The following is an 18,408-nucleotide window of genomic DNA, read 5'->3' as shown; positions in this document are numbered from 1 at the left end:
ACATTCAACATTGGTCAATGCCTAACTCATCCCCGTCTTGCGACTTTTACAACTTTGCTCATACTTCCATATATCATTATGATATTTGTAGAACCTTTAGATGTAGCAACCAATATGAATCATATTATACAACTTTAAACCAAGAACTTCAATATATTCAGTTCAACATCAATATCGCAACCAACTGGTTCACGTGTTGTTTTCATCCCTGCCTTTATTAAGAAATAATTGATCTCTAATACATAAATGTAGAACAATTTGTCCAATAAATAATACGCGAAACAGGACTAGGAACATGACGATGTACTAGGTTGCCACGCGGCGGCAAGCATTATTGGTCTCCCTTTCCATCCAAGCAACACATGCCCTTTCTGATCATACCCAACTGTATATCCATCACCACTCTTCAAATTTAAATTCAAATTCAAATTCTTCACCACCGTTGTTTGCCAATTCTTCATTCCGGCCACCACCTGAAACCCCGCTCTCCCTAACTGCCGCCGCCATTGATCCGCCCTCTCATGCCGCTCTACCCTCTCTGTTCCTTCATACGCCACTATGTTTCTTATCTCTTCTGCAAAGTGGTTCCTCTCTATCTTCATCCTTTCAACACTGTTTCTTCCCATACTAGCCTCCAACGAATCAAATATAGCCGAATAATAATGTAACGATTCTAGATACCTCCCCAGAAAGAACGGGCCATTATGGTTTGCATCTTGTTCAACCACCGTTAGCAACGTGGGCCCTAACTTCTTGATCGATTGAAGTATCGTTTTTAGTGATCCTCTGCTTTCCTTCACATATGTATGCAAGTGAAGTATACTGTTTACAAACAACGTTTCGCCTTCTTTTAACCTTAAATTTTCTCTCGTCAACATTTCTGGCGTGGCTGGTCCCGACATCAAACCGAAACTTAATTCGATTCCTAGAGACTTAGCTTCAGCCACCAAGGCCTCCATGTCGGTTTCCAGCTCCGACACGTCTCCCCGATCTCCTAATATTCCAGTGATCTTGATGAATTTTGGTTTGACTTGTTGACCTGCACCTAAGTTTCTTATAAGACTTGGCCATTGTAATGTGTGTTCCATTCCCAGGTCAACAATATGCACATGGTCCTTCCCGGTGGCCGCTTGTAAGATTGCTTCGTTTGCTGCCATGAATCCAAATTGTATATACGGAGTATTTTGATGTAGTAGGTGAAAAGCTTCGATTCGATCTTCTCTACTAATCTCCGTTTGAAGGTTCACTCCTCCCCAAACGGTACCGTTTGCATTAATGTTAGCATGCAAAAGGGATAATCTTGATTTTAACCCCATGGCAAAACAATACGATACTCGTTGCAAAGAATCGCCTAATGGGTTGGCTGAGTACCAAATTTGAGAGAGAATCGAATCGGCTAATTGAGTGTCCCTGCAGCCTACAGCTTCTGCACATGCCAATAGCAAGTGCACTAACTGAAGCCCATCATCAACACCATTCACCCTTATTTGATCATGGTTCTGATAATCTGTTTGGATCATCATAGGAACATCATCCATGTTATCATCAGGCATCAAGCAAGTGTCGGGGTCAAGGTCAAGGTCAAAGTCAAGGTTAACGTCGTTCAAGATTGAGGTAAATGACTGAAGGTGGTTATCTTCTGGTGAAGATAACGATTCGTTACTGGTGTTATAATGATCAATGTTAAAGAATGTATTGACGAATTGGTACTCTTCCATTCGATCTACAGAAGCGGGAAAAGAAACTTGATCATCATCATGATGCTGTAGAAAATCCCATGATGATGAGTGATCATCATCTGATAGGAATTGGCGCTGTTCTTCGAAACGGGCTGCTTGTGAAAACTGGCGAATCGGTTGTTCTTGATGCATGTTGATGTATGAGAACCCAAATTGGTTAATTTGGTCCATAAAGATGCTTACTTTTGTGGGATGCAGGTATATTGAATTCAAGACTTTTGAGGGTAGTTTTTAAAGAGAGTTAGTTAAAGATTCGGAATTTATTGCAATGAAAAAAGAGAGAGTTAGGGGGTTATAAATTGATTAAGATCTGCAGGCAGTTAGGCAGCAGGTTGTATTTTTAATATATTGTCAACACCCACCCATAATTAATACAAGCAACAACGTAAACTAGCTAAGGTTAAGACTAATTACACTTTGTTATCTAGAAAAAGGTCGAATCTTGCTTATTCATGCAATGCGAAATAGGATTACTTTAATATTGACTTGTCGTGTTGTGCATGTCTGTTTGTTTAAGTCGTAAGTGTACCGTTTCATACTGGGGAGTGATTCGTACACCACCAAAATTTATCCATGCACATAGTGAATGGCATACGAGTAAATTTAGTGGTGTATGGAATATGGATTATCAACCTTTCGTTTTAGACCTCTGGATATTTTAACGTTCACAAAGTTTTTTTTTTTTAATCAGAGTTGGGATATATAAATCGAAGATCAATAAATAATTTTTTAACTGAGATTGTATATATTTGTTTTGTTAGCAGAATTTATATATAATGTTGATGTTCAAATGGGTAATTTGTGAGCCCAAATTCTAAAGGAAGCTGCAGCAGGTAGTGTAAGGTAATAATGGGCATTTTAAAGAGAGATGTAATAAAGTCGTATCATTTGGGTGGGTCGGCCAACAAGCAATGAGACACTATTAGGTGGCCTATGCTATGCTTTCTCTAAGCTAAAATAAATATTAATTAAATAAAAGTTATAATAGTATATTGACTATTTAAGCTTATTATTAGTGGTTTTGTTTCTTTCTTCAATTTATGGTTTCTGGAGTTGTTATTCTTATCACATATTTTATACATATATACAGTAGTTTACTAAAAAGTATGATTCTAAATGAATATTCTAAATAGTAAATACTGATTAATATTGTAAATACTAAGAACTTAGAAGTCAGTGGACAAATATCATTGTTGTTAAGTTCTTGTTGTGATTACAACAGCAAAAAGTGCTAATTTTGTTGATTATTTCTTGAAAACAACCTTCACAAGTGGAAAATAATGGTTTTTGTTCTTTGTAAATACAATCTTACGAAATAGTTTTGTTTTTCCTATAGAGCCCGAGTGATCCAACTCGCTATGAGAGTTGACTAAACTCGAGGCGACAAATCGCTTTGTGAGTTGCCCGGAGTTGTATGCCGTGAACCTACATGTCCGCAAGGGGACAATTCGTTTTACGAATAATTTTATACCTTCTCATGGTTCAAACATGGGACCTGTCGGATACTTAACCCTATTGGAAGGCCAGAAACACCACTCCGCTACCCCTTGCGATTACTTACGAAATTGTTTGACAACGATAAAATTGCAAAATCCTGAGCATGAAGCATATTAGAAAAAAATGTTATCAAGGCATGAGATTCGCTTTGAATAGATGTGTTTTGTTGCTAGTGTTGGTTTCCCCAATGCAGGATAGCATTGTCCAATAATACTAAACTTTGCCTTTTGTGTTTGTAGTTTTCCTCCTTTAATCATTCTAAAATAATACTAATAATATATATATTTAAACAATCAGAAGTTTACTAAACTTTGCCTTTTGTGTTTGTAGTTTTCCTCCTTTAATCATTCTAAAATAATACTAATAATATATATATTTAAACAATCAGAAGTTTGCTAAATAATAGTAATGCAACAACTGCAGCAGCTAATGTTACTATGGGAAAAACCATGTAGTGTCCTAGTTTGTAGCACCATCAGCTGGCAAAAACAATAGATTGTGTCCGGTTATCGAATGCAAGCACTGTTTTTGTTAATGTAATGTACCTTTCGTTATCAACATATTTAGGTAACTTTTGGAGTGAGCAAGAAAGACAAAACAACCTGTTAGCAATGCGCATACGTAAGTAATAGGTTCCTAGTTCCATTGATTGATCTTGTTATAAAGAAATAGTATCATCTAAATAATCTATTTCATGTCGAAGGGTGTATTTAAACGAAATTAGCTGAAAGGTTGAGCTAGAGCTTAAGTTTTAAGTTGGAAGCTGATTTTTTTTTTTTTTTTTTTTTTTTTTAAAGTTGCATGCTTAGAGTGTTTCTTATAAGGTGTTTCATAAAGTAGTTGAAGTTAACTGACTACAAATGATAGCACTAATATAATATTGTAAAATGACATAACAAAGGGATTTTTTTTTTTTGTAACTTTACATTTCATAACATCTTCTTACTTCAATAAGCTAGTTGTGACAATTTATTTTATACGAACTTACAATTTTAATAAGCTTTACTTTCTATCGCCTACCAACAAAACTTATGAATTATGATTTTAAGCTTAATAAAATTATAAGTTCAAATTCCTATATTCGTTTAAATTTCTTAAAAAAGGTCATCCAAACACACCCAAAATTCAGATCATGGGTAAACACCAAGATAATACTCATCAAATCATGAGCAAATACATCCCATTTGATGGAGTGTTGCAATACACTTGTACCAATCAGTTTTATATAGCTTGTGTGTTTGTGCGGATGAAAATACAAATTAAAAGATCTAAAATATCAACAAAAAGCACATGATGTCATGATCAAATAGGTGACAAGTAGTTGATGTTTCTAGTATTATAAATGTGCTTCAAATAGTCAGAAATTGCATCATCTACCATAACACAAAAGCATTCTTCTGGTTTATAAATAAACATGAATGAATATCTCTACCAACCACTCTACCCACACCAAACATCCAACAAAAGCTCAATAAATGGTACATTAGACTATATATATCTTGGTACAACCAACCAGACTACATGATTGTAAATCATTCCCAAAAGAAAACTGATGTATGAGCACCAAAATTATACGTTTTGACCGGTCCACTTTTTATATATAGGTGTGTCGACGTAAACCAGAATAAACGGCTTTTCTGAATAAAGGATGAACACTTTGTGTTGGTACTTCCTCCACCAACTTATCCATGTGTGGCCATATCTGTTAAACATGGCAATACATTCATTCATTACTTAGATAAATAGTTGAAACAAAAGTAAATATTTTATTAAAACACATAAGAATGCAAGTCCACATACTACATCGACATATAAGCAAACTAAGTGTGTGTTTGATAAAACATAACAATTAAGCCTTGAATAGTTTAAAATACTAATGATCATGGGGTTCTGATTTAAAATTGGTTTTAAACGAAAATAGTCTGTTTGATAATTATTATGAATGAACTCTATGAATGATATAAAATCGATGTATTAACTTTATAAATATATAAATAAAAAATATAATAATTGTTTGATAAGTACTAAAAATATAATTTAGGAGAATATTAAAGGAAATGAGAGTGCTAAATGGTTAACAAAGTATTTTAACTCTGAATGGTTCAGCACAGATTGCTTAATGGTTAACCATTATTTGTCATTCAAATGTTACAAACAAACACAATGAATATAATGTTGAATGTAGGGATGGCAATGGTCACTCAATCTGTAGGATTAATGTGCAAGGTACAACATATAACTATATGGCCAACTTCATTTGAGCCTTCGGTGTCACACACATATACACCGAGACGTCAAATATATATATATATATATATATATATATATATATATATATATATATATATATATATATATATATATATATATATATATATATATATATATATATATATATATATATATATATATATGATGTATATATATTACTCAAGTAACAAAATAGTAAATCGAAATTAATTCATTTACTATTTATATGAATAGTAAATGAAACGAAATTAATTAATTTACTATTCACATGAAAAGAAATTATTAATTATAAGTTACATAACATAACCCTAAAGTATTTGAGAAATACGACTTTTTAAAACTAAATCAAACGGAAAATAATATTTGGATTGATATCAAATATTAAAAGTAGATTTGTAAAGATTTGGATTGATATCAAATTTTAAAAAGTCTACTTGTGTGATTGCTCAAGAAAACAAAACAGACAAAAACCATAAAAGGTATTTTAATAGTAATATGAAAAAGAGGATTAAATATCAACTCTCGGTACTCATTTTTCACACAATTTTTGGTATTACACAACAACTAAAAGTCTCATGCTTATTACAACCAAATTCTCCACCACTAGTTCTGTTTGAAATCAAGGACATAATTATATACGGAGTGTTATCGTTTTAATTGTTTTCATAATTAATCAAGGGTTGATTAATTTGTTACTTGAATTTAGACTAGCATCCATTGACATTGTTTGAAGTGTAGTGTGGACTATCCTAAGAGACGGTCATACTTTTGATCGTAGGTTTCTCTCCTTCAATCAGTTTCTTCAAGAAAGGTATATCGTTTACTCACTTTGTGAATTACATATTTTGACAATTATTAGTGGTGTAACTGGATCTCATTGGGATAAATTAATCGTGTGCATGTTTTATTAAATATATGAAAATATTTAATCTTGTAAATGTTTTATGAAATAATAAAAGATTATTATTTTAACTATCCGCTGCGTTAATCTGATTTAAAAGTACACACGATTTTTCAACAGTGGTATCCGAGCTGCTTTTACACCATCTTAATTGTCGCGTGATTTTCCTTAGATTTAGCTTTGTGGTGAATTGGTAAGAGTCAAAACCTTTATGGTTTTGAAAGTCAACTTTGTTGATTACCTCATGACGCACGAATAAGATCTGAAAAAAATCACTGTTATAAATTTTGAATTTATTTATTATGGCTTGAATAATTGTTGTTTATTGCAATTCATGGTTGTACACATGCATTGTAACCATGGATAAGCCATATGTAGGTTTTAATAATGTAGTTATTAAAATTATGATTGCACACATAGTCCATAATGCCCCGACCTATGTATGATTGTTGTGATTGTTGATTACGGCAATATTAAGTCATATTGATTATTTATTTTTTTATAAGAAAGGCCATTTTGAAGCCAGAGTTGTATTATATTTATTTTTCATTTTCATACTATTGTATTTAAGTTTATTCTAAATTGTAAAAGTATTAGATTAGTTGTATTTTTTAATTTTAAATAAATGTAATAAGATGAAGATTAAAGATAAAGATGCAACGTGGAGTTTGACTCAGAAGATGGCGAACATGTCAATTTGACAATAATGAGGTTTGTCAAGTTTTTCACTTGATTCTTGAATTAAGTGGGAGCTACGATATTACCCTTAGTTTGACCTCTTGATCCCATCTCGGCTCATGGGATCAAGCATAGGATTTTTGGGCTAGGCTATGTGTGTGTGATGCATGATATTGTTGTGTTTTATTTTTACTCATTTATATTTAATTGTTGATTATAATATATGCTAAATGTTTTTGATGAAAACATCAAATAAAACTAGTAACGAGTTTCAAAGGTTAAAATTGATGATTATAAAAAGTTAAACTCTAACGAGTTTAAAGTTAAATATTTTTTGAAACTCAAATAATATATATGGGCGACATCTTTTAAAACTGTTTTAAAATGATACACAATGTGTATTTGTTATTTTTTTTATATAAAATAAAATAACAAACTAGACGCATAAACACGATTGACATATATATATATATATATATATATATATATATATATATATATATATATATATATATATATATATATATATATATATATATATATATATATATATATATATATATATATAATTGGTTAAAATATTTTTTAACAAAAGGTGTAATGAATCTTGTGTGCATGCATTATTCGTTAACACAAACATTTTCAAAATACCCGTCAAATTTAAGGCATACCATCCAATGAGCTTGCAAACACTCCTCGTTATTTTTTGATTATGGTGAGACCTAATCGAATTATAGCCACGATGTGAATTTTCAGTTACAAGTGAGACTAGGCTGAATTTCCACTGTTTCCAAATTGGACGACTTAATCGTATTTACGGTGAGACCTGAGTTCGAGGCAAGGATGGGACAAACATGCCAATAGATAATAGTGGTTTGTTGGACTACATATATCTCTAGGTCCCATAAAGATCTAAGAGTTGTACTTGTAATGTAATTGGTACCCGCTACCTACCAATAGACTCCATAACTGCTAGTTGATCAATAGATGTGGCTATGGAACCTCTATGTGGATCTTAGGCTTTCGTAAATTAATTGTTTTTTAAAAATATTATAAAAACTTGGGTAGTTAATTTATTAAAGCTCAATATCGAAAATACTAAATTGAATCTTATATCTGTTGTAGATGTCAAATAATCAAAACGTAAACCAAAACACACTTCCTTCTTTGTTGGAGAAGGATAAACTCAATGTTCAAACTTCCTAGACTGGCACTGCAACCTGAGAATTGTTCTCAAGCATAATTGAAAGTTGAATAAAGTTTAGAACCCATATCCTTTCTTCCTGTTGTGGCAGTTGCTGCTGCTCAGCAAAATGATTATCGAATGTTGTTCGATGATAAGGAAGAAATAGGATTGAAGGGTGAAAAATAATAAGCCGAATACTTTGTGGAAGGAAAATGACAAATCATTTGCTAGAAAAAATATTTCACCTTCCAAGAAGAAAAGCCCAACAAAAGACGCCAAATGTTTTCATTGTGGAAAGGTTAGCAATTGGAGAAGGAAGTTGTCCTATCTTTCAATCTGAGCTGAGAAAAGGCAACGCTGGTGAGACTAGCAAATCAGGTATATTCCATATATAGTTATATACTTCTTCTAGTGATTCCTAGATCTTTGTTAACTGGTTGTGGCCTTCACACCTGTAACAATATGAAGGGAATGAGAAGAAGTAATAGACTGAAGAAAGACACACTGGATTTGTAAGTAGGCAAGGGGATCAAGCTTTTGTTAAAGCTATTGGTACCTCTGAACTTACTTCTCTAAGTGGTCTTATTGTTTTGTTGGAAGAATAGCATTATGCTCTCAATACTGCGAGCGACATAGTTTGAAAGATGTTAGTATTGAACTTGCATTTACACACTTAGGTATTTCAGTTTCTAAGGATAATATATTTGTCTTAATACCTATCCACGTGATGGTATTTTTGAAATTGATATGCATAATGTAATTTCAAATGAGAATTCTGTGTATACCTATATCGCCAAAGTCTTCAAGCAAGACTTGAATAAGACCTATCTATGACATTGTCATCTTGGTTATATAAACAAACAATGTATTTCAAAACTCCAATCTAATGGACTTTTGGAATCAATTGACTCTGAGTCATTTGATGTATGCGAGTCATGTTTATGTGAAAAGATGACAAATGCTTCTTTCTTCGATTTAGATAAAAGAGCTAAAGATCTTTTAGGACTAATACATACTGTTGTATGTAGCCCTTTAAGAACAATGTATAGATTTAGTTAATTTTACTTCATTACATTTACTGATGAGTACAGTAGCTATGATTATGTTCACTTGATGAAACATAAACATAAAGCTATTTTAACATTCAAAAGTATTCCAAAATGAAGTAGATAATCAGCTTGAAAAGACCATTAAAGCACTTCGCTCCGATGGAGTAAGTAAGTTTATGAATCAAGAGTTTTTTTTGGACCACCTAAAGAATTGTGGGATTGTCTCATAGTTCACTCTACCTTACACACCACAACATGATGGAGTGTCTGAGTAAGAGGAATCGAACTTTACTTGATATTGTTTGATTTATGATGAGTCTGATTTCTCCACTACCGTCTTTTAGGGATATACATGAGAGTCTGCTGCAAGCATACTCAATGTGATTCCAACTATGAAGGTAGAAAAGACACCATATGAGTTATGGCATGGGAAGAATCCCAAGTTGTCTTATCTGAAAGTCTGGAGTTGTAAAGCGTACGTGAAGCATGACACTTCAAAAAAATTAGAACCCAGAACTATCTAATGTTACTTTGTACGATACAGGAAACAATGGGTTACTACTTTTACTACCAAGCTGAAGACAACGTGTTTTCTGCTCAGTCTGCTGAATTCCTGGAAAGAGATCTTCTCTTACAAGAAGTCAGTAGGAGTAAAGTAGATCTTAAAGAAATTCAAGTACTTTAAAGTAACATACCTTCAGTAAGCACTAGCAATCCACACGTTGAAACTGAGCGCACTGTTGGTGAGCCATAACGTGTTACACCTGCACTTTATAGATCTAGTAGAACTCATCGGCTTATGAGGTTTAATTATCTGCTTAATTCAGATAAACCTCGACTAAGGGATTATGATGAACCCTCTAGCTGCGTGTGTGACGACCCAAAAATTTCCGACCAAATTTAAACTTTAATCTTTATATGTTTCTGACACGATAAGCAAAGTTTGTTAAATTGAATATCAAGAATTTTAAACTGTGTTCATACATTCATTTAACCTCGACCAAATTCCAATGATTCACGAACCATTAACTAAATGGATATGATTATATATATACGTATATATTATACCTTGAAAATATTAACAAAGTATTAGATGTATAATACTTTACACGAACGTATTTGTTTCAAAATATATATAAAGATATTTATCAACGGAATTAGAAGATAATATCAAATGATTGAATTAGATACATTGAATTATGATTACGAGTCTTTGTCGAGAGGCCCACGTTGATTTGAGAAATCTTTCCATTTTAACAATATTCGAAAAATGGTAAAGTGATTTACGAGTAAGAACAAATTGTCAATCATTGAGAGTTAGACAAAGGATAGTGGAAGATTGAATTTCATAACACTCGATTGATTTATTTTTCAAACGTGCGAAAACGCTTTATGATATAATGGAAATTGATAATTAAAACGTCCTTGTTTAAATAACGTAAATTGGAATATTAGTTGTTAGATATATAAATAACTTACAACGTGTATTTAAAACGTGTTCATTAATATATATGTTTTTCAAATTAGTTAAGTACGCGATAGTAACACTCGCTTAATAATGCGATTGATATTTAAAACGTTAGTGCATAAATGAATTGTATCTATTTAAGTTTTAAGTATAAACGATACATGTTATAATATTTTCTAAATGAAAAATAAAACGAACTTTGAAATATAATTGGTTTTGAAAGACTAAATATTATATCATTAGATAAATATTCCAAACATATATATTACGTACAAATTTACAATGTTAAATAATAAATATATATATACATCTATATATTTTAACTTAGTCATAAACCGTCCTGATTTAAAATAATATATTTTGATAAACAACGAGTCACTGATTTATAGAAGCAAATGACCACAACACTCAATTTTATAAGTTACATTTTTTATAAGGTAATTTATTGAAGAGTAATTCAAATTATTAATAAGGGTACACGACGCGTAACGTAAAAGGCTAGTTTTCTAAACGTACGAAAGTGCGTCCGGAAAACCGAAAGTGGTACATGAGTCGAGTGACGACGTACATGTCATTTGAACAAAAATTACATTTTTACCATGCACGTGAATATAATATAATATATAATTAATTATATAGATTAAATATTAATTAATATATAATAATAATTATTAGAGTGTCGGTAGGAAAAAGAAATCGAATGTGATTCTTTCACTTTAGTCATACACTCGCATGATTTAGCCCTCACAAACCCCATGCACTCGCATGGGGGTTAGGTACCAAGAAAGTAGTATAAAGCTCGAGCGTTCGAATTCTTTTAAATTCATCTACTCCTCACTTCGCATAAACATAAATATATATATATTAATTGATAGTTTGAGCAGAGGGGTATAAAATACTATTAAATTTTACAAGAAAATACTATTAAATACGATACAATTTTACACAAGATATTTATTTATTTAGAGAATGGATATACTTAAACCTTACTATAACACTTATAGGCAGTGTACCTAATCGTACGGTAGTGTAGTTTTTAGTAAGTCCGGTTCGTTCCACAGGGAAAATCTTTAAACAAAGCTTAACGCTATATTAGTTTACTTTTATAAAAATACAAATATATATATATATATATATAAGTAATATTATTATTATAAAGGGGGGTTTTTACCGTTTAATGATCGATTTGTCGATTTTAAAACTTTAGTCGCAGTTAAAACCAAATGTAAAATAATAAATAAATACAAGACTTAATTTAAAGCGTAAAGTAAATAACGATAATGAAATTTCGAATAATAAAAGTGCGATAAAATAAACTTGCGATAATTAAAAAGTACGATAATTAAAAGTGCAATTAAATACAATAACAATAAGAATGCGATAATTAGAAGTGCAATTAAATATAAAATAAAAGAAATTAAATATGAAATAAAAGAATTATGCTTATTTAAACTTCCGTAACCATGATGTTTGACGCGTTGATTTTAGTTTTATGCCCATGGGTTAATTGTCCTTTGTCCTGGATTATGTCCTTCTGGTTTTTGTCCATAACAGTCCATCAGTCATAAATATAAAGTGCGAGTGTCCTCGTCAAATTATTCTTATACCCGAAGTTAAATATTCCAACTAATTGGGGACTTAAACTGTAACAAGATTTTAATACTTTGTTTAATAATTACACCAGGATGTCGACTGAGTGTAACCCAAGGTTTTAATATTTTGTTATCAATTATACCAAGTGTCCTTGTACATAATTTCACCCCTGTTTTAATTATTCTAGTGGCTATTAATCCATTCCCGTGTCCGGTTAAATGAACGCTTATTCGTACATATAAATACCCCGCCCATCGTGTCCGATCGAGTGTATATGGTAATTTATAGGGACGCCCAATTGTAAATCTTTATATTAACATTAACAAACTATCATTTAGTTAAACAAATATAAAGCCCATTAATAGCCCATAGTCTAATTTCCACAAGTGTCGTTCTTTTGTCCAAACCCCAATTATGGTACAAAGCCCAATTACCTAATTTTAGTAATTAGCCCAACATCATGATTACTTCGGATTAAATAAGCATAATAATAACTTAGCTACGAGACATTAAATTAAAAAGGTTGAACATAACTTACAATGATTAAAAATAGCGTAGCGTTACACGGACAGAATTTCGACTTACACCCTTAGAACATTTGCTAACATACCCTTATTATTAGGATTTAAAATTAAAATTAAAATTAAAATATAAATTATATATATATATTTACGTATATATTGAGAGAGAGATAGATTATGGATATTGAAAATGATCAGAATTCGGTTGGCTTTATAGGGAATTGAGTTCAGGGGTACTCCGCGACTCGCGGCAACTTTTGCCTTCAAACTCCGCGAGTCGCGGAGTTTGAAAATACAGCTCACCAACTTTGGAGTCTTTCTTGCCGACGGATTTTTATTATTTATATAATATATAAATAATTATAAGAATTATTTAAATATTATATTATATTTATGTGCATAGTTGACTTGTAATTTTTAGTCCGTTGCATCGAGCGTTGAGAGTTGACTCATGTCCCGGTTCCGGATTTTCGAACGTCATTGCGTACAATTTTATATTTTGTACTTTGCGTTTTGAATCTTGTACTCTTGTAATTTCGAGACGTTTCTTATCAATAATTGGAACCTCTTTGATTGTATTTTGTACTTTTGAGCTTTTTGGTCGTTTGCGTCTTCAATTCGTCGAATCTGTCTTTCGTCTTCACCTTTTATTATTTAAACGAATATCACTTGTAAATAGAACAATTGCAACTAAAAGCTTGTCTTTCTTAAGGAATAATGCTATGAAATATATGTTCGTTTTTAGCATTATCAAATATTTCCACACTTGAGCGTTGCTTGTCCTCAAGCAATATCGTCTTGAAATACTAGAATCACTTCTTTATTCTTCACACTTTGTACATCAGTGATTTCTATACGGCAGTATAAACAATGGTAGTAACGATATGGTTTACAGTCCCACATGACTATACAAATTTAGATCCATTAAGGAAATTGGATCTTTATGACAACATTTGATCTTTTGAAAATTAAATCTAGTTTTTTACCCTAGATAAGTTTTCCGGAATAACCCTTCACCGGTGTTTGCAAAATATTTTTGTGGGCTTGGTGGGTTTCAGATTTGAAAATTTTAGCTCAAAACTTGCGGTTTTGTGTCACCCACTTGCTAACCTTGTATTAGGAAAGCAACACGTCCAGTTTACTTGTCCCGTATATTACCTTTCGGTAAACTACCGTCCGGTTGTAAAGGAAAGCGTTGAACAAGCAACTGTTAAGGCAATGTCCCATGACATGCTTTTAATTATGGTCTATAACGTGTCGGACGCAATTACTATCCTTGGTAGGAGCAATAGTAAAGCTCACCCTTATAATTTTTTGGTCTGGCACAAGGTCCTGTCTTTGACCATGCTATGCAACCACCGTTCTTACAGTTGACACCCGATTTGGTTCAGGTGACCTAATGAATTTCAGGTGAATTTCTAGGATTTTACGTTCAATGGTAATGAACGCATTGAAAATGGGTTTTCAGAAAACAAATCGGTTTATAATTTGATCAAAATATTTTCTCGTTCAAGCTCGAGTTTAGATATCATTGAATTCCATGAGTTTGAATTCTCAATCTTTAAGGTCAATCTCAAGGATTGAGTAATATCAGTCTTAAAAGCTGATTTTTAATCTTTAAGGAGATTATCCTTTCTGGGGATCTGATTCATTAGTCTTATCCAGCTAATTTGCACGGTGCCCCTCATTGTACGAGATAAATCCTTCTCATGGTTAGGATAAATCTGACCACTTGGCGACCCTGTTTAATGCTGAGGTCCGTGGATTTCCTGCTGATTTTAGTGATGACTTTTCTAGGTTTTTCGTCAACCTACAGCTGGTCTGGACGACAACTTCATGACCTAAATCAAGAAGCGCGTGTCTTTTTCGGAAGACTTTACTTCCTTTTAATGATGGAATTGATTCATCGTGTAGATCCATCTTTCTTACAGTAAATCAGGTAAAAAAATTTAGTTTAGTCTAAAGCAAAAGTATTTTCAGTTATTTGTACAAAAATATGTGACATATGTTTTGAATAACTTGGAGAATTTTCCCACACTTGGCTTTTATTTTCCTTTTTATTGTCCTCTATTCCATTTTAAATGAATTTTAACATTTTGGTTTGTTTCTCAATTTATGTCCTTTCTGAGGTAACAATAATTTCGGTGTTAACACCTAGTTTTATCGTTCATAAATATGTATAAACATGATTTTGAGTTCATTTAATTAAAAATTTTGAAAAATTTTACTAGAATTGGGTAGTCAGTATATAAGACTAGGGTTGTTCTTTATTATCAGAGAGCACTAGATTCTAATACAACTACTACGTTACTAGTATTTTTAATGGTAACCAAGTGTTTAAGATAAAATTTTTAAAAATCCGAAAGAATTTAACCCCTTCCCACACTTAAGATCTTGCAATGCCCTCATTTGCAAGAAATCAGAAACAATTTAAATTTTTGAGGGTGATTTGTGTGAAAATGATTAAAGTTTTACCAAAGTTTCCAAATATATTGGCGTTTGTTTGCTGAATGATAAATGGTGCACATCATTTGTTCATTCCGTCTTGTTGTTATTTCACATATATTTTGCATCTTGTCGTCAAAATTAGTTGCTTTTGCTGAACTTAATGCCAATCTTTGAAAATGCGTTGTTTTACCCTGTTGTGTACATAAGATAAACTGCAAACATATATACATATTTTTGAAGTTTGGTATATTACCCCACATTCAAAAATTATTAAAATCTAAGAATAAAAGTTAGAAAATTATAAAAACTATTACAATATTAACATAAGTATTAAACGTATCAACATTACAAATTACAAAATAAATAAAACTAAGTAGACTAGGGATGATACTGATACCAATAGGGGTTCCATGCATAACCATATGTGCTATAGAATGCTTCGGCTGGGTTATACGTAGGATACGGTGGTTGAATCTCTATAGACCGGGAAGGGAATATGGGCTTTGTAGTAGGAATATAGTTTCTACCTATATGTTGGCAATAAGCTATGATTTGGTTTTGATGAACTTGCCAATCTTCAAATGCTCTATGTCTAGCATTTTCGTACTCCTGTGAAGCTATAAACCTTTGCATTTCTTGCATTTCATTTCCCCCTCCTACATTACCTTGCTGTTGGTTTCTCTCAACCTGTGGATGTCTACCATGGTATTGTACTGCGGCGTTATTTCGCCTCTTCAAAACTTTCGCACCATGGTATACATTTAAACCTATTATATCGCGAGGTTCTGGTTCTTCGACTAGTAATCCCCCCCCCCCCCGACTTATATCCACACCGAGATATTCAGCAATCAAAGTAATAAATATACCACCTCCTATTATGCTATGCGGTCTCATCCCCTTAACCATAGCTGATAAATAATAACCCACACAATAAGGTATACTTACAGCGCTTTGTGGGTCTCGAATACACATATGGTAAAACAAATCCTGTTCATTTACCTTTTCCTTGTTCTTACCTCTTTGTGTAATCGAATTAGCTAAAAATCTATGAATTACTCTTAATTCAGCTCTATCTATATCCAAATAAGAGTAATTTCCCCCTTTGAATCGGTGATGGCTTGTCATTTGACTCCATACACCATGTGTATCAAAATTTTCATCTATCTTTCTACCATTTAGTATCAATCCTCTACAATCGGCAGATGCTAACTCCTCAGGCGTATATATACGTAAAGCCTGAGCCATGTCTAGTAAAGACATGTGGCGCGTCGAACCTCCTAACAAAAATCTAATAAAAGATCGATCGGTTAAACTAGCTACCCGATCATTTAATTGTATACTACACAACAATTCTTCACACCATACTTTATATACAGGTCTACGCATGGTGAATAAACGTACCCAGTCGTTAAAAGTAGAATTACCATACCTCTGTGCAAGTAATTCCCTAATTGGCCCGGCCAATTCTACAGCTTCTAATGGTCCCCATTCTATGACCCTAGGTACCTCAACAACTTTAGAATGAAGAGTATGCAAACCCCTTTGGTATTTTGGATAATCTATCCAAAGTCTGTCAAATCTCAGGTTCGGGTGCAAATCTTCCAAGTGCATATCAGAAAATGTCATGACTGGATGAGGTATATCTTGCTTGTAGTAGTTATCCACCTCCTGTTGTTCCGCATTCTCAGCAGGAGCATTGCGAGCTTGGGATGAAGATTCACCCCTTTCAGTCTGCAAAACACATCAAACACAATTTTTGTGCATCCAAATATGCATTAGTGTCAGCAAAATCATCAATCAAAATAATTACAATCACATGATCAATTTATATCAAACTTAAGCTCATTTTCATATTTTTATCAAATCTACACTTTTTTCAAATAAGCATATACGAAAATGTTCGCCAAGTTCATAAGCATTCAACTCAAATAACATGTCAAAATAATCATTACTAGCAATTAAACAAGTTTCAAATGGCATTATCTCTCAAAAATCAAGTTCATGAATTTTAGACTTGAAAAAGTCCACTTTAATTCTCAAAATCATGTTTAGGCTCAAAGTTTGGATCATTTAACTACCTATACATGTTACACTACTTAACTTAGCAACAATTCACGACAAAAATCGGCCATAACCTGTTTATATCAAAAAGCCCCAAATTGCTCAAGAACACAAACCCTAGATTACTCAAAATTTGAAGTTTAAGGCTTCTAATCATGTTAAATAGCATCAATCTAGGTTATACAAGCATAATACATAAGCAATTTAAGCATAATTACACTAAAAAGCATCAAAATCGAATTGGGAAAAAAAATTGCTCAAGGACACTAATTTTCGGATTAAATGGTGTTTAGGTGTAGAAATTTACCGTTTTTCTTGAGTAATTCCTTGATAGCATCCTTCTTAACATGATTTTAGTAAAAGATTTGATGATTAACGGTTAAAAATTGTGATTTTGGGAGGTTTTTTTCGGGTTTTTGCGGCTGTGTTTCGCAGTATTTGGTGTGTGGGTTTTTCAACTGATCAGTTTTTGCGTTTTTATTTTTTTCTGAGTTTTGGTCCCTCCGCGAGTCGCGGGGTTTTTACCCTTCAAACTCCGCAAGTCGCGGAGTTTGTATATTTTTTTTTATTTATATCTTATACTAATTAAAACAATTAAGTAATTAATTTTAAAATTTTGTTTCCTTTGTTATTTAGGACGAGGTCGTTTCGGATCGATGTCCTAGTCCGTCCTTCGACAAAATTTTAAAATTTGTCTTTTTGCAGCGATTGTTTTAAAAGCTAAGATTTTTAGGGGTTTTTAATGTTTTTGGCATACTTTAATTCAATAAGATTAAAAATAATGATAATAAAAGTTCTCGTCCCTCCCTTGGGTAAAGCAATTTCGGTTCAAAGACCTAGTCTTCAACTTACGACGAATTTTAAAAATCATATTTTTAACTTAATGAGATAAAGTAAATTTTGTTTTTAAATTCACACAACTTAAATATAAAATTCAAAATTAATATTAAAAATTCACACCAAACTTAAAATTTGAAATGCATAAAATTAAAAATTCATATTTTAAAAATTAAAAAT

General features: G+C 32.2%; 1 protein-coding gene across 1 annotated transcript; it reads right to left on the bottom strand.

The window, feature by feature from the left end:
- Positions 1–287: 287 nt before the first annotated feature.
- On the bottom strand, positions 288–1,910 carry LOC139851138 (GRAS family protein RAD1-like). The gene has a single exon (XM_071840310.1). It carries the CDS (start codon positions 1,908–1,910, stop codon positions 288–290), a length of 1,623 nt encoding a protein of 540 aa, XP_071696411.1.
- Between the last annotated feature and the right edge of the window lie 16,498 nt (positions 1,911–18,408).

This window comes from Rutidosis leptorrhynchoides, chromosome 1, assembly GCF_046630445.1.
Source record: "Rutidosis leptorrhynchoides isolate AG116_Rl617_1_P2 chromosome 1, CSIRO_AGI_Rlap_v1, whole genome shotgun sequence".
Classification (NCBI taxonomy): Eukaryota; Viridiplantae; Streptophyta; class Magnoliopsida; order Asterales; family Asteraceae; genus Rutidosis; species Rutidosis leptorrhynchoides.
Note: the sequence above shows the minus strand (reverse complement) of the source record. Positions and strands in the feature narration are given on the sequence as shown.